Raw genomic sequence first — 25,399 nt, 5'->3', positions numbered from 1 at the left:
TTGGTTTGAGGGATTTGTTGTTGTTGTTGTTGTTGTTGTTTTGTTTTTGTTTAGGATTTTCTTCTTGCCTAGCTTGGTTTGGTTTGGTATGTATGTATGTGAATCAGTAAGAGATCAGAGAAGCGGTAAAGGAAGCAAGGTAAAAATACACATTATGCAGGTACCTTCTAGCTGGGTTTAAACTGGGATAAAGATACATAGATTGATACTTTTTGTTCTCAAAGAAATTATACTTAGGATTTTGTTTGTAACTAAACAATTGCATAATCATGGAACCTGGTGTTTTTCAATCCATACTCTCAACCAGAATTACCCACAAAATGTCATCTTCTGAGTTAACAGCTCATGTCAGAAGAGGTAAAAATATAATGGTTTAAACAAATAAACAAAGCAAAATCACTCTACAAAATTGCTAATGCTGTCTTTCCTCAGATTTCAAATTACAAGAACCCAAAAATGTTATATATGAAGTAGTACAAAGAAGCAAGAGTTAAAGTTAAAAAGATTGGCATTGCTTCTACGTTAAAACTCAGGGGAGCTATTTTGTGGTGGTGTTTTGCCGCTTCTAATAATGTCTTTCAAGGAGAAAAATCTCCAAGTAAGAGATAGAACTATAATAAACATGTATTTTAAAAATAAACCATAATCTCACAATCCCTACTAAATAAACACTGTTGTTGATGCAAGCTTCATTGTACTCTACAGCAGTACAAGCTACCCAGGATACTTTTAAAACATGCAGACTAAAACATGCAAAAAATTTGACCATAACCCCCAAAGTCCTGTTTTCTGGGAGAGAACGAATTTACAGAGACTCAACACAATTCTACCCTCTCTTTTCCCTTGCTCCCTCATTGCCTTTATTAACTAAATATGTCCCTACACTAACTTTAAAGACTTTGTTGCTATGGGAATTTATTTCCATATTTTATTGTCAAGGAGAAAAACGAGATTTTAGTGATTAAATGTCACAGAAGCTCTGACTTTTGCACAACCTAATCAAATCTACAGCCTTAAAAACAATCTGCGTATGTGTCTGAAAGTCTTACCATTCTGATCATAAAAAGGTACATATGTTCTACCTGGCATTTAAGAGCCAAGTACAAAAATTCTCTCTCTCCCTTCCCCCAAAAGCTTTTGGATAATTTTAATGTAATTTCTGTGTGTGCATTTTCAACTAGTTTCCTAGAAACTTGGTAATAAAAAATATTTTTCTTTTTTCCCTTCTCTCAATGTGGACTATCCACAGCATTAAGAGATTCTTCTCTTTTCTAAGTGACATTCAAGGTTAGCGAGGCTAGAAATTCACCTCCTAATAACTGAGCCATAAAGATAGCCACAGAATTGCAAGCCTGAATTCCTTCCCTCCCCATACCTAATCTACATTGCAGCTGGAAAAAGAAATCCGGGCATATGTACAAAATATTGTTCAGTTCCTCTAGTAAATACGCCAAAAAATGTTTGCTGCCTTCTATCACAACTGGCTGTTTCCACTGTAAATCTCATATACTTGTACTTTGCCCCTTTTTAATATTGTAACTGTCTAGATAGGTTAATGTTTAGAATCACTCACTCAGAAAAAGCGCGCACATAATCATTAAATCTTTACGACTTAAATGAAAATGAGCGTAAGCCAGGAAATTCAAAATTAAACCTAATACCAAGAGAAAAGTCTCCCCTGTGACTTAGGGTTTGCATATGTTTCCACTCCTTCAAAACATGTTCTCCTGGGTCTGGAATCGGAGCTCATGCTCGTGTACCAGGAATGGCTCTTTCTTGTTAGGACTCTAAGAAGACAACTGAGAATAGACTCAGGCAATGCTGTCAGAGCACTGCAGTTCTGAAACCTAGACAACTACAGTTAAGATACTCGAAAATCAGGAGCCTGATCGTCACGTACTCTCAGCAGTGCTATCTTTCCTAAAGGTGCTGTAACATACCGCTGGGAGTCAGAACTCAGGGCATACAGAAGCTGCACCTGCTCCCTAATCTATTTGATTCTGACTGGGGACACATTTAGAGGTTTTGCCTCTTCTGTCACTATTATTGCATGCCCTGACTGCTGGGAGCAGAAGGTTTAACTTGTTATTTAGCTGTGATTGACCAAGTGCAATGCGTTCATTAGGTAAAGCTCACCAGGAGCTACAAGCATTCAACACTTCATCAAATCAGGACATTTAGGAGTCTAAACATGACAGTAGGAGGCTAATGTAAAGCACTTATGTACATACAGGTACAGGTATAAACTTTGTGTGGCATAACAAACACAATCCATACTTGATGAATATAACCACGAACACATGCATTTTAACCAAGGCATTAAACCAGGTTTAAGCAGAAAGGCATCACACCCGAAGCAAATCTGACAAAAGGAAACACTTACACCAGGAAACATTTAACTCACTGAAATATCACTCAGCTTTAGCACTGTATGTTGGTTTTCCCATTTTGTGGCCAGTACTCAGACAATGGACCCGTGGAAGAATCAGAGCTAGGGGGAAAGGAACATAGCTTTCTAGCTAGTGGACAAATGGAAATCTGAAGACTGGGCAAAGCTGCCTATATTTCTTATCTCTTAAAGTTCACAGGTACCCGAGTCCCCGTATCTCAGCACAAAATATACTTAAGTATTAAACATATAAACATTGACCAACCCTAACAAAAAGCATGAAATTTAACTGTTCTTTAATACTGATATTTTAAACAGGAAAATTGCCAGCTTCTGCAAAAACAGTTTTAAAGAGCTTCTCTAATTAGGGAGCTAAAATAATCACTAAGATGAAGAAAAACCTACACCTGTAAATGCCTAATATTCTGAAACACAGTTGTTAGAAACTATGGTAAGCTTGGTGCTTTCACTTGATTCCTTAAATATTTTGAAAAACATTAAAAACTAAGACAGTAACATTTTCAGGTTGATACTATTTGCAAAGGTTTTATAGACTGGAAAGTAGTGAGTCCACCAATACACAACACTATGAAAAAGTCATGCTGTTCTTGATGTCAATAACTGGCATACAACCTCAGAAGAAAAAATAAGCGCTAACGAAAATTGTGCAAAGCCTGTGGAAACTTTCTCACCTTGTGACTCTTAAAAAGATCCTTTTTAAGCCAGGGAGAATGTACTGATTTGGGCTGGTTTGTTCATTTTCTTGATAGTAGCTAGAATGGGGTATGTTTCGGATTTATCTGGATTATATGCTGGAAACGGTGTTGATAACACAGGGATGTTTTTGTTATATTGAGCAGTGCTCACAGAGTGTCAAGGCCTTTTCTGTTCCTCACACCACCCCACCAGCGAGGAGGCTGAGGGTGCACAACGAGTTGGGAAGGGACACAGCCAGGACAGCTGACCATAGGGATATCATATGGCATCATGCTCAGCATAGAAAACTGGGGGAAGAAGAAGGAAGGGCCAAATATTCAGGGTGATGTCATTTGTCTTCCCAAGTAACCATAACGCATGATAGAGTCCTGCTCTCCTGAACACCTGCCTGCCCACCAGCAGTAGTGAATTAATTCCTTGCTTTGTTTGTGCAAGCAGCTTTTGCATTTATCTACTAAACTGCTTTTATCTCAATCCATTAGTTTTCTAACTTTTCCCCTTCCCCATCCTACTGGGGGCAGTGTGCAAGCAGCTGTGTGGGGCTGGGGTTAAGCCACAGCAGGGAAGAATGGAAGAACACAGCAAACTTTGTATGCTATAACACAGTTTAAATCTTATGCATTACTGAAGACAGTGACAACCTTCCTCTGGCAAACTAACCTCTCTGTTAAACTGAAGGTTCTTCACAGTTCCCGTAAATACGAAAAGCCTTCTCTCTTTTTTTTATTTACTTAGTCATTTATTAAAGAAACTTTGCTTTTTTCATCTTTCCAGAGAGGCATTCTCAAATATAAGTTCCTAAATATTATTGTAGACTTCAAGTGAGTAGATAAAAGTGATGAGGATTTTAGTGGCAATTCCAATAAAGATATTACAGATTTAATATTAAAATATAATCCATGTTATGCCAGTGTCAGTGACTTCAGCAAGACAGCTTATAATTCTTCATTTTTAAAAAGATACGACATGGATAAATTTGCCTTAGGATGCTGTATTTCTGTCATATGTGATCTGTTTAAATCACCCCATGAAAATATTTTCAGGAAACAACAGCTATTTATACATATTGATGTCCAGTTCTGTACCATTCCACTGACATCACAGGGACCTGCAGGAGATCAATACCTCTGAGAAGACAGTGGAGGCCAATCTTGGTTTTCTTATTTCAGGATCAAACAAAAAACTCTCAAGGAGCTGTGGGAACTACAGGAAATCACAGTACTAGCTACTTGAAATTGTCAAGAGAGAAGTAAATTGCAAAAAGCTTCTTTTGTCTAGGAAATATCTGCTGTGGGAGGGGGTGTACTGGTCAAGACCGCACAGGCGTCATGCTGTTGCCATCCAGCAGAGTGAAGAGAAAATAATCAGGCTGGCTCATCTGCAAAGATGAGCAATGTATGTGCAGGCACATTCGGCTCAGCATTTCCACAATTTTGTACAGCCTTAAAGCTGTCCGGAAAATTAACCCCAAGCTGACCACTGCAGAATGAGAGATGCTAGGGAATAAATGGGGACCCAGCTGGCAATGGAGCCCCCAGTCTTTTCCACAGCTCTCAAAATGCTAAAGGTTACCCAGCCCACCAGTGTAATATTTAACAGCTTAGTGCACTTGAATATGCAGCTCTTGTTAGACAAAATGAACCTGCAAGAGGTCAAATCATCTTTTGAAGCTGTAAATTATTTATTATTTTTAACTGGAATAAAAACAGCATCAAGGGAAAGTAAACTTACTAAATATCTGACTCCAAGAATGAAGTCTGTCCTGCAAGAGAGCAGCTACTCCTCTAACAGTCTGAATACCGTAAATGCTATATTTCAAAGACATAGGGTGCCCAAAAGAGAAATAACTCACAAAATAATAGGTTACCGATCAGATCTGTCAAAATATCAAGACCTGTGGGTAATTTCAAGTATAATAAAATTCATTAGGTGCTAGAAAATAAGCAGAAAATAGATTTTAAATAATGATGAAACACTACTGCAAAATAGCATAACTTGTGGATGGAGAAGAGGTGAAAAATAAGCAAAACCAACTACTACATTGCTAAGGCTTTAGAGCTTCTCAGAAGAGAAAGACAAAACTGCAAATTTTAATCAAGAGCAGCATTTTGTTTTGACATTGCTTTCCAAAGCACAATAGTTCTAAAAGTAGCAACTTCAAAGACTAAAGAATGCCGAAAGTGGCTTACTTGAAGTTTAGAGTGTTCTCAAAAATCAGTAGCTTTATCTAATACCGAGCAGCAATCATACATATCACCCAAAACCAAGTCTGTTCCAAGACCATAAAAGAAAGTAGAGTTTTATGAAACTTGGTTTGGTGGTTGACCATGTCATCCATGGAGGCTCCAGGTTCACATCATTACCTTAAATAAAATATAAGCCTTCAATAAAATTGCTTTTTACAAAACCAGTACTGCTATAATAGCACAGAAGACTAGATAATACATCCTGCAATCCAATTTGTGGTTCGTGTTAAGCTATAGATACCAATAACTAATTCCACATGTGAGACAGACCCCCCGGAGGGAGATTTTAATCAAATAAGTGATGGGAAAAGAGACATTTCCTTATTTTAGTATAACAAACCCCCTGTACTAACAATATGTTGATCTGGTAAAATGTTACTGTATTGTAGCAATGGAACATTAGTAGAACATACATCTGGTTTAGTTATTTCTGTAAGGCAGTTTGTACACATAAACCACAGAGCAATAAATACTTTATCATTACCATTATATTAAAAATGAGCTTTAAATACATTTGCCCCATCTTTTTAACTGCTAATGTTATCCAGCTCCATTCCCACTAAAAATAAAATAAATTAAAAAAAAAAACAACAAACAAACAAACAAAGAAAACCAACCAAGGAAACAAAAGAAAACCTAAAAAAAAAACCCACTACAAGAAAAAACAGCAGCACAGTAGGGTTTGTATTAGGTTTGCACTATTAATTGGACAGAAGACTGTTGATTAATGCTTCTGCTCTCAAGCTGCATATTGTGAGTACAAAGCAATTAGACCTCTGAATTTGCATATTTTCTATCATAACAAGCTCTCTTCCATATTCAAGTCCCCCCTCCCACTCCTTCACCTTTGGTGGCTTAACTTGAACAAATCTAGCAGCTGACAGGTACAATCATCTGATACGTGTCATACCTGACATCTCAATCAATCTGCATACCTGCTATGCAATTTACACTGGAAATGACTCAAGGTCTAAAATGCTGAAAAAATCAAATAAAAGTCTAACTTTCTTTCATAAGGAATGCTTTGCCCCAGTAGAACACCACTTTTTTAATAGCTCTCATTTCAGACAACTAATTTGTGACCACAATAAATACAATTGTATCAAAATCTTCTGTCTTAAAGACAGCAAATACGTTCTTGTCAGCTAGTCAGAATAAAACAGAGTTAACCAAATGAAATGGAATCCAGACTGACAACTTTTGCAGCCAGAGTGAGAGCATCACAGGCAGACAGGAATACAAAACTTGGCAAAAGGAAAAAAATCAGCATCCAAGTTCTACTGAATAACCAATACACAGATGACAGAGAAAAGAGCTGGATAGTTAAATAAGTAGCTATGATATACAATTTTAAGGTGCTTCAAGAATAGCTTCTAAATAAGGGGCAACATTCATCTGCTCTGTTCGTGGTCCTGCTTTGCAGCCACCTTGTTCAGAAGCCCTGCCAGTCTACTCAAATTGCACTGGGATGCTGTTGTGTACCTGGTGTGAAAAATCAGGACTCACATGATAATTGGTCTTGTGTAGTAGCCATCACTTTATATTCACTGGATACTTGGCCCAAAGATGAAAACACAATGAAAAAAACCAGGTTTGTCACCCCAATACCATCTCCTACCATCAGCTGGAGCATTTTTGAAGTTGCTTTTACCAGTTCATACTTTGCTGATCATCCTGAAGACGGTCAATAGTTTTACTGTTCTTTAAACATAAATACTCATGTCTCAGCGTCCCCAGTGGTATATTCTGAAAAAGTTTATAGAAGCTGAAAGTCATAGTCTGGCAGCATGCCAGCCCAGGTCCTTAACCACCCACCCCCCAAAATGCCTCTCTCTCCATTCCTTCTTTCTGTTCCTTCCCCTTTCCTTTCAGTGTTTGCCAGTACAGCTATTTGTATGGCAATGATGAGAACTGGATATAACTGAATTGATTCGGGTTTAAAATAACTCCTAAAGATATATTTGGGATATTTTGGGCAAGGTGGTGATGTGTGTGTGTTTAAAGGCTATTTTTCTACCTGCATTTCCTCTGAGTTCAGTTTGCAGCACAGCCCAGGAAACAGATGCACCAGCTCAGCTGGACAGGGTTGGGCTTAAGGTAGATTGGAAGATTGAACCCTTTCCACTATTCGATTACAAAGTATTCAGTTTCATACCATTACTGCTTACTTAGATAGTACAGATTTGAGCTAAAGAATTTAAAATTATTTTAGTTTCTTCCTTGGCTCCATTTTACACTTTTCCCCTCCAGTGCACTACAAAAGACAATAACTTTTTCCTCAACTGACCTTTTTGATGTTTTTTTTTTTCCCCTTTCTCCTGAAGTTGCCCTTTTCCAATATTGAATTGGGAGAACACAAAGTACAAATTCCAGAACCGGTACATAAACACAATTCTTTCTAATTGCCCAGATATTCTCTGAGGAAAAGGGGCTTTGTTTGGTGGGAGGTTTTTGGTTCAGTTTAAACCATACTCCAGTTTTTTTAAATGCTCAAGCCAGTTAGGGAACACAGGATAACTCTTCTGTAAATGGTTATTTTGGCCTTATCAATTAGCAGTGCAGAATGTCTTCTCAAGCAAGAAAAAGTGCATGCAATACTTTAAAAAAAAAAAAAAAGAAAAAACAACCCTTAATTCAAGTCTATGCTTTAATTCTGCATAATGCAAAAATTAATCTCAGCTATATACTTTGGGGTTTGATTATTTTAAATACAAAATTTAAAAAAACAAAACCAACAAAAAATCCACTTGTCTTTATCAACATATATAAGGACAGAACAAAACTAAACCAAAAGCTTTAAGTAAAAATCTTAGTTCTGTTCTTAATTACAATTTCAAAAGAGACAGGTTATCACTTTAAATTGTCCATCTTAAGGAGCAAACATCTTCAATTCATTTGAAAATAAATTTAAAGGTAATTGCAAACCATAAGGACAGCAACTAAACCTGCCTTCATAGTCAGTATTTGTCACATATTGCTCAGACATGCTACAATCAAAATCCAAATTTCTCAACTCCAAGTGCATTGATCATTCTCAAACTATCCAGATATCAACTAAATAGCATCCTCCAAAAGCAATTTTAGACTTCAGATGGAGCAGGCCAGAGACCCACTAACTTGAACGTTTCCTAAACAGTATTTTATGTGAAAAGGTAAAACTCAAAGTCCGAAGGAAATATAAATACAGTAAGAAAGTGCTTCAGAAAATAATGATTGATAAGGAGGCAATGTACTAGAATAATTATGTTCAGTATCTTTGTTAGGTAAATCATAATGTTTTTGTTGCTCTTAAGCATTTTTATCATACCGAGAAGCTCTCCAGAAGACTGATACATTTGCTTTAATTTAGTTTTTTTTTGCTTTATTTATTTATTTTTTAATTGACAGTTATTATCTTTACAAAAGGCTTGTATTTCATTCCTTTATTGCCCAGGGAGTGCTTGGGAACAGGAAACTGTGACATTAAAGGTAGAGGCCATGCAAAGTTGGAGTACAAAAGAGTACGCAGACAAGTACTCAAAAAGAAATGCTTCTCGTAACAGGCTAGGTCAATGAAGACATTCCTGACATCCCCAGCCCTGCAGGTCACCATGTTCTTACAAAAATCTATACAATTTGTGAATGATTTCTGTAAAACTCCAGTTAAAAAGAAGCCTTACTGGAGATACTTTGTAACCGAAGCTCCCAGCTGATCTCCTCAGTAATGTAACAGAGGCAGCAAGTGAATGAACAGAGGCTTCCCCGGTATTGAGATAAAACGGGGCAGCAGCGCTCAGTCTGAACAGATGTGCAAGAAACAGGTAGCCTAGTAATTTAGTGAATTAGGAAATGCATTTCTGGCAGATCAAACAAAACATTCATATTTTTGTTCACTGTAGTCTCTCCCCATTAAATTGCCTCCAGCTAAAATCCAATCTCCAAAGAGGTTTGTAATCTACAAAGCACAGAATTGTTATTCCTATCATTAGGAGTGGACAGATGGACAAACAAATTTCCATAGACACCAATTTGCTGTCCAAGGCAACTCTGATGCTGGATGGAAAAAAAACTCATAAGTCAGGTGTCCAAGTTTAGAGCTCCTCACCTAGGAAGAGGGGCCTTATGTTCAAAAAGTTAGGTAGTGGAAGCTTGGATTTCACTTGTGTCACTTAGGTCTATTCTGGGCCAATTTTACCCTGGCCCTGAAGCAGAAAAGGAGCAAAAAGGGGAGAAAAAGCTTTTCCCCATGAAAAGTTCAAGAGAAATGTCTGCAAAGGTTTTGGTTTTGAGCAATGACTGTTCAATAATAAAAAACTTCCTAGGTGTTCAGAATTTTCTGTGTCATGTGAATGTTTTTATAGGATAAGCTAACACTTGAGTTATTAATTAAACTCCATGATGAACTCATCCTGTGCCTTTCAGTATAAAGTTTGCTGTTACAGATGCACTTTAGGAAAAAACAAAACAAAACAAAAAATCCTTAATTAATTTACTGTTTGTTTCTGTTCATCATTAGGTGCACTATGTACCATACAGTATTTAGCTACTGACATTCAACAGGTCTTACCTACTCCAATATGCCTAAGTAAAAAAAAATATACATGTATATAAATACACAGGAAATTATTCCTTCCATTTCAATTTTGTCAGAAAAGAGTATGATAACTAAGTCAACGTGTCACAGCAGTTTAAGAGGAAACTACCAGTGACTAGAGGTGGGGTTCTTTTTTACTCTACTATTTTCATTTTATACCACAGTTGTATAGTCTATATGAACAGAACTCATCACTGTTTTACCAAAATCTACAATTTCTTTTCAATTCATTTCGGTGAGAAATCAAAATTTTAACGTCAAGGTTTTTGAGAAAGATTGCAAAGCTGTAATTTGTTTTATTGCTTTTCTTGTTTATGTCTCACTGAAAAAATGTGACATGTCCATATGAAACTTTTTCCTTTTGTTAAGTCAGTATTTTTCTGAAAGAAAGCCATTTCACTGAAAAGAAAATTACATATACTCAGCTCACTCATTTGTACAGTAAATGATGTAACCGAGTCTTGATTTCAGATGGAGTTTCTGAGTACCCCTAAAATACGTGCAGTCTGGGGAGAGGAAAGCTAGGGGGTTTTAGTGAGCTTTTTTGTTTGCTTATTTTACTTGCTTGTTCTTGGATAAGAAGTTTAAAAATGAGAAATAGTTATTTTGTTAAGGCACTGTTACATTTAAGTCATAGCTCCTACTAGGGGAAGAAAACAATATGTGCCAAAGGAACGTACCCAGGCCCTATGAATCTCTGTTAAACTAGAACAATAAGAGCTTTATCTTTGCCTCAGGGAGCCTGAGGGTGATAGCAGCCACCACACTTGCACGCCTGACCAAACTAAGCTGAGTTGGCAAGATACAAGAGGATAAGAGCATGAATGAATTCTTTATAAAAGGCAGTCAGATATTCAGTGCTCAATTCAAATATTCAGTGCTTGTTGGTAAACAGAATGAGGGAACTGCTGGAAGTAAGGAAAGTAATTGAAAAAAAACCCATCCCCAGCATCAAGTAATAGCAATGGCTAATAATACATGGTTTAAACAAAATATAAAAACCCAATACTAAAGCTATTTAACTGTTCTTTAAGCATTAGACATCTGTGCTCATTTTTGGGACTTGAAAACTCATTTAGCACCTGTTTAACAGTGACTGGTGCCTTACAAATAGCTTACAGCAAAGACGACTCACCTTGCATAAAGCAGAAATGATCTGATGCATTTTCAGTCGATGAAATACAAAGACATCGTACACGGCTGAAATGGCCAGAACAGTCACTCCTTGCTCCTTCCACAGCATGCTGCATCCTGCACACAGTCCTGCTCCCAAGATCCAGCCCCAAGTACTTGGTGAGGAACCTCTGGTAGAGCAGTGCTTCACATAACACATCAGGGAAAGGAGAAAGAAGAGGCAGGCTCCAATGTCTGCCCTCCCTACAATCCCTGCTACGGCTTCTGTGTGGATGGGATGAGATGCAAACAGCAGGCCTGCTATCAAGGTCCAGTACCCATCTCCAAAGAGAATCCTGGAGAAGTTTGTGAAAAGGCCTGTGACTGCAGCATGTAATAGGACGTTTACAAGGTGGTAGCCCCATGGGTCCATTCCCCCAACAGCGTGGTTAATGCGGAAGGAAAGTGTGCAGAGAGGTCTGTAGGACTTGTGGCTCCCACTATGAGTGAGCAATGTCCCCCAAAAGTCATTGTAGAAGATATGGATCCACGGCGTCTCAGGCAGAAGGTCCTGGTTTGTCTTGATAGCTCGACTACAAAAGACAAATAAAAGCTTCATTTTAACAGAAGAAAAAGGATATAAAAGAAAGGCTGAGAAAATGCAATCACACTGCTACCACGAGAAAGAATGGCATTGCTTTGGTGCTGCTTTAATTCAAGTTTGAATTTTTACAGGAGCTTTTAAAAACTACATATCTATTGACTTCCTGCTAGAGCAAAATTTCCATATAAATTGGCTTTTAAAACATTAGAAACAGATGTTACACTGTTTCCATTAAATTAAAACACCCTTCAGTGACATTCTTCTGAGTCTAACCCAGGAGTAATCGGTTAAGATTTGATGAGTTATAATTAAAATGTAAAAGAAATATGAAAAACTTGCAAACATTATTGTTGAAACAATGGATCCTCCAGTAATTCAGAACTAAAATCCCAACTGGCCTTTTATACTGAAATTTTAATTTAGATTTTGGAATGAATCTCTCTGACACAGATGAACAATAAATACAGAAGTCGCTAGGAGCATGCAATTTTCTGCTCCTGCACAGGGCACACCCAAAACTGTCTTGTATATATTTTGACTGACAACATTTGCTGCTAACACCTTGCCAGAGACAGACAGCAGAATATTTTAAAGACGAAAATATACCTTCTATTTAAATTTTTTGTATTTCCAATAGAGGAGAAAAAAAACATGTTTCTATGTTGTATTAGTTTATGAATTCAGCTTGATTAGAAAAAAAAAATTGCTGAAGCTTTCAGCATTTGTGCTTTCGACCACCCTGGCAAGGACTGGTGCCAGCCATCAGCAGTCTCCATGTCTAATTTGTTACTGTAAAAATCTGTCTACTACAGTGTTTGTACAAATCCAAAGATTTGCATTTAAAATTTATGCAGAGGGAGAAGGTGTGAGACCTGTTTAGTGAAAAAAGATGAGTAGAATTTAATTAGTTACTTGTATTTAAGTAATTAAAGATGCATTGTTGTTACTACTGATCTTAACTCATTTAGCATTTATTTTATTAGCTCAAGACTCTTCTATTCAACATACTAAACAAGAGAGATGATTTATATCTAATTCTTTACTCATACCCTCTATCTGCCTTTCCAACAAATATCCTCTTATAATTAATAATTTTTCAATTCAGATGAGGGAGGGGGAAAAAAGTGTGAAATGCAAGCCCACATTTAAAATGCATGTGCATGACTAATTCATATTCTAAGACTCCCCTCACATTCTGCATTTCCTTGGAACCTTTATCCAAATCCCTTTTTTTTTATGGTATTAGTTTCAGAAATGTCGTTCTTGTTCTGGAAAAGAAAAATGCTCAAGCACTGATATACTATGCCACAGAATCTCCATGCAAATACTCCAGATACCACGCAGCTCAGCATTTCCATTGTCCAGAGCATACTGTTGTAATGCTTTCAGACACGCTTCCTCTCAGCATGTCCTTTTGTCTCTGAGCATACAGAGGTTATGGAGAGGTCACCTTAAACCCTTTAAAGATCTGATGATGCTTTCTAGAATATTTGGAAATTTTCATTTTGACTTCTGCTTATGCAGTGGATCAGGTTCCCTGTATTTGTTTTCCCAGCCCCACACACATTTTTCTCATTTTAGTCCAGTCACAAAAGAACACTGGAAGAAAACAAGATCTTTGTTTTCACGTTATTTATCTCGTTCTTCTGTGTAGTCCTTTCCTGAAACCTAATTCCTCTGTTTGCGATTTCAGTTTGTAGTATCACTCTCAGAACCACTATCAGAAAACTAGGAATTCAGCAAGAGTAAAGCAGGTGTTAGGCAAGAAAGAGTCCATTCTCTGAGAAAAATATATTACATTTAGACTACAGGATCCCAAAGGCTAAGGACGACTATCAGATGTCAGGATTTAGAGTTAAAACCCTGAACAGTGATAGTGTTTTTTCTTGGGGAAATAATAAGAAAATAAGTGGCAACAATATTGCCAGAACAACCACCCTCCCCCGAGGCAGCACATTCTGCCTCAAAGAGCTTGACAGTGCACAGGTTATTCCCAGGAAATGGTAGTTTTTATTATATCTTTTGCAAATATGGCCATTTCCAACACTTGAAGCTATGTAACCACGTAGCAAAAAAACCCAAAAAACAAACAGAACTGTGGCTATCAGTACACATGTATAAAACAACTCCACACAACTCTGCTATGCTTCTGAAAGAACTAGCCCTCTCTCTAAGCTGACAGTTTTCATGCAGCACACACTCATATTGGACTATTCCCCACCAAAAGTAAACTGATTATCTCCATATCATAAAGAAATCTATTGTGCATTCCAAGGCATTAATTCAGTCAAATTTTATTCACAGCCTTAGCAACAAATTTGAGGCAAACTTGATCCTTTCTTGTTTAGTATGGCCAGTCTTCACGAGCGAAGATTTGGGAAAGGTCATTAACCCTTCCAGCCTGCACAATGGTTTTTTTAGGTGAGACACAGCATGCGCTGAACTGAGCCCACCCTTTAATCCTGAGGTTCATCTGCCGGGGCCGAGCAAGCTTGGACAGTGGCAGTGAGGTCCTCAGAACGTAGGTTTGTTTAGAGGGCCGAGCAAGCTTGGACAGTGGCAGTGAGGTCCTCAGAACGTATGTTTGTTTAGAGTGACCTTCTCTTAGATGAATGGCCTTACAGGGCTGACGAGCTCCATCTGCCCGGGGGACTTTTTCCCTGACCAGGAATCGGACCCGGGCCGCAGCGGTGAGAGTGCTGCATCCTAACCACTAGACCACCAGGGGTCTGTCCATATTAAAAATTAAAACAAAGAAACAAACAAGGAAAAAAATCCCACACAATAAAAAAATCAAAATGAAGCCCTGAAGATACAGTATTGATCACCCTATATTTGGGTATGGATTTCAGCAGGCAATTCTGAAATACTCCTAGTTCCTTGTGCATGTAAATGCAACATATTCTAGAATCTGCCAGTCAGCATGAAACATATAGAAGCTGCCAGTTCCAGTTTAGTCAGTGGTTTAGTCAGGTCAAATGCTGTATTTTCTAGAAATCAGGATTTTAAATAAAGTTAAAATTTCTTTTCATGTGGTTATTTTTTATTAAATATTTATAAGAAAAAAAAGTCTTGCTAATGCTTTGGGATATTAGAAAAGTCTAATACAAGAGGAAAGCTTGAGGTCCTACAGTGAAGAAGCAAGTCTCACACAGATTGATTGTTAAAGTTCAACTACCCTGTTTCACATCATAAAATGTAAGGAAAAATATACTTGACCAACGTTAGACTTGACGGTGCAGGAGGATGCCGGAATACAAGCACCCAAGATACCAGAGCCAGGCAGCTCTGTGTCATTTTCCTCTAAATAAAAGTGAAGGAAGTCTCAGTAACACTAAGACTGAGGTCAGACAGAAAGAGTCTGTGGCCTGAGTCTAGCCTATGCACCACCAGCCAAGCTGGGATCTGCATCCCTAGCCTGGCTGTCCAACTGCACTGGCAAAAAAACATTAAGTGAAATGTTTATCTCTAGGAAGAGGAAAGAAATACAAGCTCTGTATCTAATAAAATAAAATAATAAAAATAAATAGTACTCAATTGCTCACATTGGGGCCCCAAGGGCACTAATGAGCCTTGACAACCTGATGACCCTCCCAAGGCTCCCACACCTTGCCCACAGTCCCCAGACCTCATGTCAGCTCCCCCCACGCTGCCCAGGGCCCAGGACCCCATGTCAGTCCCCCAGGGCCATCAGCCTTTGCCACAGTGACACCTCAGCAGGGCCAGTCTTAAGGTCCCCAAGCCATACCCTAACTAATGGTCTTGCTGAGGTGGGTCCATATTCCCAGCCTGGCCTTGTTCCCAGAGGGGTGCCCAATGCCTGGGGCTAGGGCTGCCCCAGCTCCTAACTGGGGCAAGGCTCTGTTTTGTCTTTAGCTACCAAATAACCAAGCTGTTAAGTCTGCTTAGTTACCAATTTCAACCGTAATTCTGAAAGCAACCACTCCTCCCAGCCTGGCAGGTAGTGCCAAGAGTGACCCCAGGAACACATCCCATGCTAGCAGCCACACTCACTCGCTGCAGATAGAAAAAATTATTAATTGCTGGTTCTGTGAAAGACTCTGAAATAAAGGAAACTACAAAATGCTTTTAGCCTTGCCTGCTGCTTCACTCACAGTTTACCTTTAGGTTGCGTCCTGCAGATCAGTTCAGTCTTGCTAATGGGCATAATAAGGGCAGCTCTCCAACTGCACTCATCACTCTTCAGCAGAACTGCAAACTCTGCTCTCACTAAAAGGCGGCAGGTCACCCAAAAAAGTAATTTCTCAAAATTCCAACACAATTGACATTTTCACTTTCAAGCAGTCTCTGATAAGGGCTGCAGGCTCAGTCAGGGAGCTTGCTTTCTTCAATTTGCAATGCCTGATCATTTCATACATCCCAGGAGAGAGGGATATCACACTGAGTATAGAACAAATGGATGCGCTGGAGGGTGGGAGGGGAAGGAATTGGAGTCAGCTATCAATTCTTCAGAAATGGAAAGGTGAAGAAAGACAAAAAACTGTAAAGGCAAAATCATAATTTCTAACCCATTCAAAAGAATCCTTCTGCCTCCTGCCACAAACCACTTATTTGCCCAGGTCAATACACACCTTGAGTGCAATCGCTGAGCTTTTTTTTCATCAAACTTAAAGATGCCAGAGATCCAGCCATTCACACAGGCACATTTACATGCATACACACACAAAAAAATCCCAGATGTTTTTAAAATTAACAGCTATATACATCCTAAACTTCTGCAGTGGTGCTAAACTGATCCAGGTGTTAACACTAGGGTAAAAAAACAGATGCGACATTCTAAAGTGATTTAACAAGTTAAGCCTTATATCCAGCTTCAGTATTGCTAATGGTCCCCATATGCTGCAAATTAACATCAGCATTTGAAGTAGACAACATATTTTAAAGGAAAAGGAGAAATCCCAAACGTGCACACAGGAAGCCATTGACCAGACCTCTCTCACATAAAATAGATGGGCAGTGATGGACTAGCAAGTCTCTACTTGTAGGTTCTTCGTTGTTTTTCCTCAGTCATTTTTAAATAGCATTGATTTAGTCCTTTTTCATAAACAGCAACAGGAAAGCACCCTAGAGAATTTTAACAGTGGATCTTAATGAGATACCCTAAGTATGCTTTCCAGGCTACGTGTTACTTGTATAGACAACAAGACTGAAAACACAGACAGAGCCAACTTTTTTGAGTACAAGCATCCCCAAAGTACGTAGCAGCTGAGTCAATCCAAGCTATGTACAGGCTATCTGTTAGGCATGTGGTGGTCAGAAAGCTTGTCATACTTGGGACAGTTCTTACACTTGCCCGCAGACTATAATTTATATGTAGTCTGTATTGACAGGATAAAGTAAAAATCAGAAAATACTATTTTCTGATAGAGATGTCATAATAAAGTAATAAGCTTAAATACATGAAAACACATTCATCCAAATGTTTAATTATAGACTCAAGGGAACTATTTGCCATTCTAGTAGAATTCTGGTGGCAATTATGTCTTACATGTTGTGTATTGAAGTCCATTCTTCCTCAATAGTTGTGAAAGTGGAATTTAGCTACAAATCCAGCAGGCAGTAAAGTTTGACCCATGCTGCTTCACAAAAAAAAAACAAAAACAAAACAAAAAAACAAAACAAAACAAAAAAAAAAAACAACAACAAAAAAAAAACAAACAGGAAAACAAAGACAAAAATCAAAACACAAAGCAAACAAACAAACAAAACCGCTAAAAATAAACAAACAAAAAACAAAACAAACTTCTATATTGCATATTAACATTAACACTTGCAGGAGACCAAAATCTATGCATCCTCTGGGTTTCAAGTTGCAGCTTTCAGTTTCTCTTAAGAAAACCTGTTCTTAGGTGAATCTCTAAGGAAAATCTTATTTCACATGGGAAATACTCGGCAACAACTAGCTAGGTGATATACAGGAGCCTGAGTTGCTAGCTGGCTCTTAAAATGGGTCTGTACATACCAAAGGGATTGAAGGAAACACCTAAGTTCAAATAAATTTTTAAATTAATTAAAGCAAAACCTAACATCACAAAATGACTTTGTGCTCAGTTAATTTCTGCCAATAGTATGGTCCTTTTCAAACTGTATAGAAACATCTGAATGCACCAAACCCAGAGCTCCAACACCGAAGACAACTTATAACTTTCAAATAATTTTCCTATCTTATGTAATTACTAGTGAAAGCTATTATCTCTATACAGAATTAGTACAGGACCCCTGGAAAATATATTAACAAATGATAATTTTAATTCTATATTTTGGAATATGACAGCAATTCCATAGTCAGCTTCAGTTTAGTACCAGAACAAACAGGAACTACAAGTAACAGGTCTGTAAGTAGCATTTTACTCATAAAACTTTCTTGGATGAGACTTTCCTGCATTAGATATAAGCAGAGTGGAAAGACGGATGAGTGAGACAACTATAACTACACCCTTAAATGATTGCAAATACTGCCAAAAATGAAGACAGACAAATAAACAAAAATACTCAAGAAAACAAACAGGAAAATCACAGAAAAAGGTTATTGTCTTTTATCACAGTATAAAGACATACAAACTTTCTAAGATTTTTCTATACTGCACAATGTCTTTTAAAGAAATTGATCTTTTAAAATAAGCAGTATGGAAATAAAAAAAAATTAGAATAAATAAAAACAAAAGACATCTAAGCAAGTTAACTTGTTCCTTATTTATTTCCATCAACGCCTTTATCAGTTGCAGTTTAACTTTGTCCACCAGGAACTGGCTATGATCCAGCAGTCCATCAGCTGCGTGCTTCTAGACCCCTTACAACTTTGCAACTGAAGATGCATGATGTTCTTCGAAAGAAGGAAGTGGTGGCAATACTTAGATATAACACTGAATGCTATTAGGAATTGCCTTAACTACACTGAAGTATGTTCATGTATTGATTTTCTTATTGACTAAAAGAGCTTCAAAAACTTTAAATAACCAAAAGTTCAAAACATTTCAGTAACGAGAAGGTTGAGATGCCCTCAAAAATCTTTTCCACCCAGAACATAAATATTTCAAAAACTAACTAAAAAGGCTTTGAACTGACTCATTCTCCATACTGTAAGCCTTTCCATTTCTAAGTGTATCCTCATATGGTGAAAGAATATGGCCTTAATATTAACATTAAGTGCACTCCACTCCCTTTCAGTTTAAGATTTAGCCTGACATAAACACTGAAAGATGGACTATGGAAATTTGAAACCCTAATTAATTCCAACTGCCTGACATAGTATTATTTGATTATTCATGCACAGGTTAAAAAAAAAAAACGTACTGGAGGGAAATGAGAGAAGTAACTAATACTTTCATATGCTGAACAATGAAATACCATCAGCGTCCTCTCAAGAGGAAGCTGATAAAAATGTAAGAACAGCTTCTGTCTTTCTGTTTGCTCCCTGACTTTCTTCACCACAGCATGTACCAGAGGTCTGTGAAAAGATACTTACATTCCTAAGTCAGAAAATGCTTCCGGCTATTCTCACAGATATTTTATAAACTATCGTAACCCCTGACTACACCATACAACATAAAATTGCTAATTCTGTTCTTCTAAGACTTCAAGATACTTTTCAATTATCTGATACATATTCTTTCAAATACACATTCAAAGTTGCTCTTTAAAATATTCTTCAGAGTCAAACTATTGCCTGGCAAGAACTCCCAATTTGTTTATTTTATATATGTATGTAATACCAGCTTCTGAAGCATGGTCAGAATTCATAGTTGGAACCTCTGCTGCCCTTCCCAAATTTATATTCGATGATAAAAGCGGGCCCAGCAGGCCTTACTAGATTTACTATTCTGCAGTAGAATATGGCACTATACTATTTCTTTTCCCCACTTTCCATTGAAATAAATAAAACATAAATATTTTTTGCCACTTCACCATACAGCAACTCACAACAGTACAAGGACAGAAATGTTAAATATAGCAGTTAAAGTAGACATGTCGATTTTTTTAACCAAATTAATAGTATGGATATTAAACTACTTTTTTTGACAGGTCGCCTTCTGAATATACATAAAGCCTTTCCAAGACACACACACTTTAAGCCATTATCTGAAAACAGAGGCACACATTTTTAGGCAGTACTCTGATTTTTTAGAGAAGCATTGAAGAGAATACCCAGGAACACATGCACGTACAAATATAGAAATAATGAGTACAGAAGAAACCACTGAACCACAACATAACATACACTCTCCTTTATTTAGTTTTTGGAGGGGAGGAAGGATAAAAAAATGCATCAAGGTTTTTGTGCATAAGTTCCTTTCTTCAAGTCTTTTATTTAATCACCAAAACAACCCTTCATTAACGAAGTTCTGGTCTAAACTTAGGATTTTACTGGTTTAATTGAAATTTATTCGAAATCTGATCAGTGAAAACAATTTGCTGTATGCATCTCCACAGAGGTCAATTTAATCTTCATACTGCCTTTAGAACTCATACTGAAGAAATTGGGGGAGGGGGGAAAAACCCAAATAATTACAGACCCAGGTATCACTGGTCATGTTTATGTTATTCACTGTGAGAATCAAATGATTCAGAGAACAGTCAGACCCACCTTGGCTTTAGTTATCCACAGAATTGCCAAGCACAGACTGGGCCACGCTACAAACTCTCAGCCTTGGAATCTGTGACCACGCAAAAGTTTCCTGTTTCCAAGAAGTTTGCTCTTTCCTCCCTTTAGCCCCACTCTAAGATACATAAATGCATAAAACTAATGTTCTGACACACGCCAATTGTACACCCTATATCACTTTTGCTACCCAAAAGGATATCATGTTAGCAGATTTGTGGGGTGGGTTGTTTGGGTTTGGGGATTTTTTTAATAATTACTTTTTTAATAATATCGTATAGAATAAGCATTTTCCATTTAGGTTAAGCCTATTTTGGAATCTTACAAATATTTTTGCTGAGGCCTTAAAAGACTACTTTGTATGGCAAGAAACTAGAAATCTTGGGTACTTTTTCTTGAAGTATTGTCCATTTTTAGTATAACTGCCCTCACAAGTTGCCCAATTACGTATATGAAAGATTGCCCATAAATATATTAACACACTACCAAAGGTACCATTTTTATCCACTTCTGTTTACAATTTTTCTGTCCTGAAATCAGTCTGGTCTAAGGAACCAAACAGACATCACTTGTCTTCAAAGTCATTACTATGTTCCTAGTTAGTTTACCAATTTGTCTGATATGCAGTCACAGTCCCATTTAAAGGCAGATACCGAATAATAACAAGGAGGGCAAGGAAAACCTCCCTGAGGATTACAACAATTTATTCTGAGTCAGCTCCAAAGTCTAGCTACACAATCATGAACCAAATAATGTACTGTCATTTCAATGAATTAGTCTGAGGAAACACAGAAAGCAAAGCAAGCTTAACTTGATGGAAAAAGCAGCAAGAAATGTTAACATATAGTTGAGGCTTACATTTCTCTGTGATAATAGTTTACTCACCAGTGAATCAATCAAAATATTTTAAGTACCTTCTCAGAGGATTCCAAATTGAAAAATAGTGCAGCACTTCTTCTCAGATTCATATTAAGCAAAATTCCTACAAAATATATAGAGGGCCGAAAATCTGGCTAGAAAGCAATTGTAATGGAGCTAGACTTTATCTTCAGGCCTTGCCGCAGACATGTCAGATAAGTTCTTGTAAGCATTTTTATAATTTTATTTTTTTAGTAGAAAAAAAATGGAACTTACTACAGACTTATGTCAAAACCAATTTTTATGAAAACTAAATTCTACCAAAAGGTAAAACAACCCAGACAATTAAAACCAATATTTTTTCACACAAAGCTGTGTAATGACTTCTAATGAATAGAGTGACTGCTCAGCATAGTCCTGTAACAGGCTCCCCAGAAAGGTGGTAGTCACCATCCCTGGAAGTTTTCAAAAAATGAGCACTCTGTGATATGGTTTAGGGGGCATGGTGGTATTTGGTGAAAGGTTGGACTTGATCACTCTGGAGATCTTTTTCAACCTTGATGATTCTATGAATGAACTATGCTCTATCCAGCTCTTTAACTTCTTTACAAGAGGCACTGTGGGATGCCCTTCATAAATATACTTTAATAGAGCAGATTGGCACCCACTTGTTTGGAAAGTGTGGCTCCTTCTGAAAAAAGCTGAAATGAGTTTTACTAATTTGTTTCATCTTGGTACAACAATAGTTTATCAAGATCAGGGATTCACTAGAGTAAACCAAGTTTTGTGGCATGCCACAGCAATTGTGAAAGACTAGAAATTGAAACAATAGCAGTGTTTAAAATAAATTTTACTTTCTTTTCATTCCTCAGTTAAGAGCACACAGTTAGTAGGCAATGGTTTGGGAGTGACATCAAGAGGACTAATCACAGTTATTTTGGAAAAAAAAATATGAGCTTTATAGTTGCCATTATATGCAAGTTTGCATCCCATACACTCTCAAGGACTTTACTGGATGTAGTCAAAGACTGAGCTAAAAAGGTAGGAAATAACAAATTAGTTGAATTATGTTATCAGAATGCACAGGATCAAACCCTGATTTCTGCTACATTAGCTTTAATTCACATTGGTATTGGAATAACCTCCACTTTATGTCACTGAAACCAGTAGGTTTTATAATCAACTGCAATTGGCATAAGCTTTTACAGTCTTTCTGTAGACTTTTTAGACTTCCGAGCATAAAAACAAAACAACAAAACCCCATTCCTTTCTATGTTTTAGAATAGCTGTTAGGAGGCAGGCAGTAAGTAAGAAGGATCTAAGACAGCAATTCAGGTAAACTGAAGCCATTACCTGAATCATATAACTGATCAACTTTCCTGACAATAAAACTAGAGCTAAGGCAAGCTAAGCTGAACTACAAAAGCAAGTAGCTTTAAACTGAAACAGTTACAGATTTTCAAGTCTCTCCAACTCTATGCTAGTCAACTGCTTGCATTTTTCTTCACTGGTGATTTCCATGAGTTTTTTTTTCTTTTTTCCCAAGTAGTTTTTACTTTCCAAAGAAGTATACTTCTATAAATGAAGGTCTGAAAATCTGCTGAAAGATCAACCCCATATTTAATCGCTAGGCTTAACTTCCCTACTGTAAAATTTAAGTCCAACCACGCTTGACAGCAGCACACCAGAGGACTGCATTTTTCCTGGCAGATGAGAAACCCAAGCGCCACAAAAGGTTATGGCATTTCATAACACTGGCCTTTAGACAATGACAGTTGTAAGTTCTGCCTAGAAAGACCTATAGAGGAAAGCTGATCACACACAAACATTTATGAGAGCTTTAAAAAAGTAAACAGTTTACTTCTTTCAGTAATCTACATCAAACAGAAATGGTCTGTGAGAGCACAATTCATGTAGTATTTTACTAAGACAGAAATTGTAAGTTGTCTTTCAAAATTCCATCACTGATAAAGAACAGTGATAATTTTGCCCCTCTATTGAAAGAAGGAGGACTGGCTGAGATCACAACAAGAAGAAAGTTCAAATGGGGAAAAAATCACAGATAGATTAAGAGCAAAACCTGTAACTCAGTGCAATGAAGGTGACTCAAATTAGAGGACAGTTGCCTTGGAGAAGTCAGTCAGCACTTTCAGACTTAAAAAAGAGAAAAACAGTGGGTACTGTGTTGTAGCATTTGTTGCCAAGGCAAATATATCCTCTTCAAGTAACTCATCTTCTCACATATGCATAGAAAAAATACAGAATTTCACCTTGGAGAGAAGCAGCTTCAACTTCACGTGTCTGAGCTTAACCAAGTCTGTTTTCAGCTAGGTCTCTACATGTGTTTTACATATCATTTAAGAAAGAGCAATGTAATACCTTTTTTTTTAACCAAAGAGTAACAGTCCATTTGAACCTTTACGTAAACAAAGTGAATATCTATGGCCTACAATGCCATGGAAGGTTACTTCTTGAGAGTTCAGGATCCCTCTTTGCTTCTCTCTCATGGCATTGTTAGCCACTGAAAGTTTAATGAAGAAAATTATAGTTTGCCAGGCCACATACAACAGCAGGATGTATTTATTTCTACATAATAAAATCAACCTAGAGTAACATAATAAGGAATAAGCAGTTTCTGCTCTATGAGACTTGCTTCTCTTTCTGGGGCTCTACATTGATCTTGCTACAAAGTAATCAGGAATTCAAGATTTATTTCTCAGCACAGGAAATTAGTTGTTTGGAATAATACAGTGCTGTGTACACACCATAAATCTCTCAGGTTCCTCACATGTTATGGCACACAGAAAGACACTAAGAAATTAATTAAGACATAGCCAATAAATAATACAGCTATCCAACCCACACATCCGATCCATAAGACAATGTGGCAGCAGAGGCATTTGAAGATTTCAGTGTAGACTGCCATGTTCTTTTAAGGAAATCCAAAGAAATACTGAGACAGTAAGATATTGCTATCCAACTATTTCAGAAAAAATTACCCAGATGATGCATGTAATCAGCCATACATACCTCATTCAAATCAACTTTATCACCCCCTATAGTTCCTTCTCAATCTTGGGCTTTTAGGACAAAAGCACGTAGAAATCAGTGTGGAACAGAAGTGGCTTCTGGCTTATGAGAGGCACTGGGAGTCCACAGGAAACCCAAAAACTCACCATCTCCTTCTCAAATTTGCTAGGAGGTGGAAGTCCCACCCCGGGAAAGGGAACTGAATCTAACTAGAAACACCAGCAGTGCTGAGTATGAGACTTATTTTACATAAAGACATTTCTACTTGAATCCCAACCTTACAGTGAACACTTAATCATCAACTTCTGAGAAAGATAAAACAGTATTTCTACAGACACAAGCTACTCTAAATTTAATATTACAGGCTAACAAAAAAGGTGAAAGTTTTAAATTAAAGGGCACTTCTGGAGGCTGATATTCTTCAATTTTATTTAAAAATCAAGCCAGGTAAGTTTTTTCCAATAACTATGAAAATATAAAATTAGTTTCAATGACCTCAGAGATACATATGCTTATTCGTGGTTATGGCCCCAGGCAACCCTGAAATCAGCCATTCCATTAAGTCAGAAACATGGCACACAGCCAAGCTCCTGTAAGAGTTAAAGGTCTTGCACACACTTTCTTGGAGTGTTTATTTGAATAGAATGGTGACTTTGGGGTTTGGGCCACCCATCACTTATAGACCTCCCATAATATGTAAAGGAATGGTTCGACTGAATCTTAGCATACATCAGTTAGCCTTGAGATACTAGCTCTTTAAACAAGATGTAAAATCATCAAAAACTGAAGCAACAGGGAAAAACATCACAACAGATTTTATCTGGAGATATTTTAATGTGTATTTTCCTCTATAGATGAGTCATGCAACAGTTTGGGTGCATTTTAATTACAATAAATAAAGTAAAATAAATAATCTAAAAGCCCTTACACAGCCGAAAGAAATATACAAAACTGTTCAATATAATAAAAAAAAAATAATAGTGACAATTATCACAAAACAAAGAAAGTACTTCAGGTCACCATACTGAGGTTTTGGGGTCTTTTGGGTTGGGGGGGGGTGTTCTGTTTGTTTGGTTTTTGTTTGGGGTTTTTTTAAAATAAATAAAATAACCTCATTTTTTCCCTTTCTTCTCCAGGGTCACAAAAAGAAGCTGTAACAGCTAACTCATATTATCAGGAATACCACAATGACTTGAGGACATCAGAAACAAATTCTGATTTGAATATTTAAAAATAACTCTCAATGACA

General features: G+C 37.3%; 1 protein-coding gene across 4 annotated transcripts in view; it reads right to left on the bottom strand.

Moving 5' to 3' along the window:
* TMTC2 (transmembrane and tetratricopeptide repeat containing 2) overlaps window positions 1-25,399 on the bottom strand; it is a 245,782-nt gene that overhangs the window by 129,459 nt on the left and 90,924 nt on the right. For 2 of the 4 annotated variants that reach the window (XM_017804514.1, XM_017804515.1), the window contains exon 2: window positions 11,061-11,631. The exons of 1 other annotated variant lie outside the window; for it this stretch is intronic. In XM_017804514.1, coding sequence (XP_017660003.1) covers window positions 11,061-11,631 — 571 coding nt within the window. Of the gene's footprint in view, window positions 1-6,970; window positions 7,035-11,060; window positions 11,632-25,399 lie in introns of those variants that run through there. One more of the 4 variants, XM_017804516.1, reaches the window with a different exon arrangement.

The sequence above is a fragment of the Lepidothrix coronata genome, unplaced genomic scaffold (genome assembly GCF_001604755.1).
Source record: "Lepidothrix coronata isolate B3197 unplaced genomic scaffold, Lepidothrix_coronata-1.0 Scaffold9, whole genome shotgun sequence".
NCBI classification, from domain to species: Eukaryota; Metazoa; Chordata; class Aves; order Passeriformes; family Pipridae; genus Lepidothrix; species Lepidothrix coronata.
The sequence above is the reverse complement of the archived record's forward strand: the minus strand, read 5'-3'. Positions and strand labels throughout refer to the sequence as shown.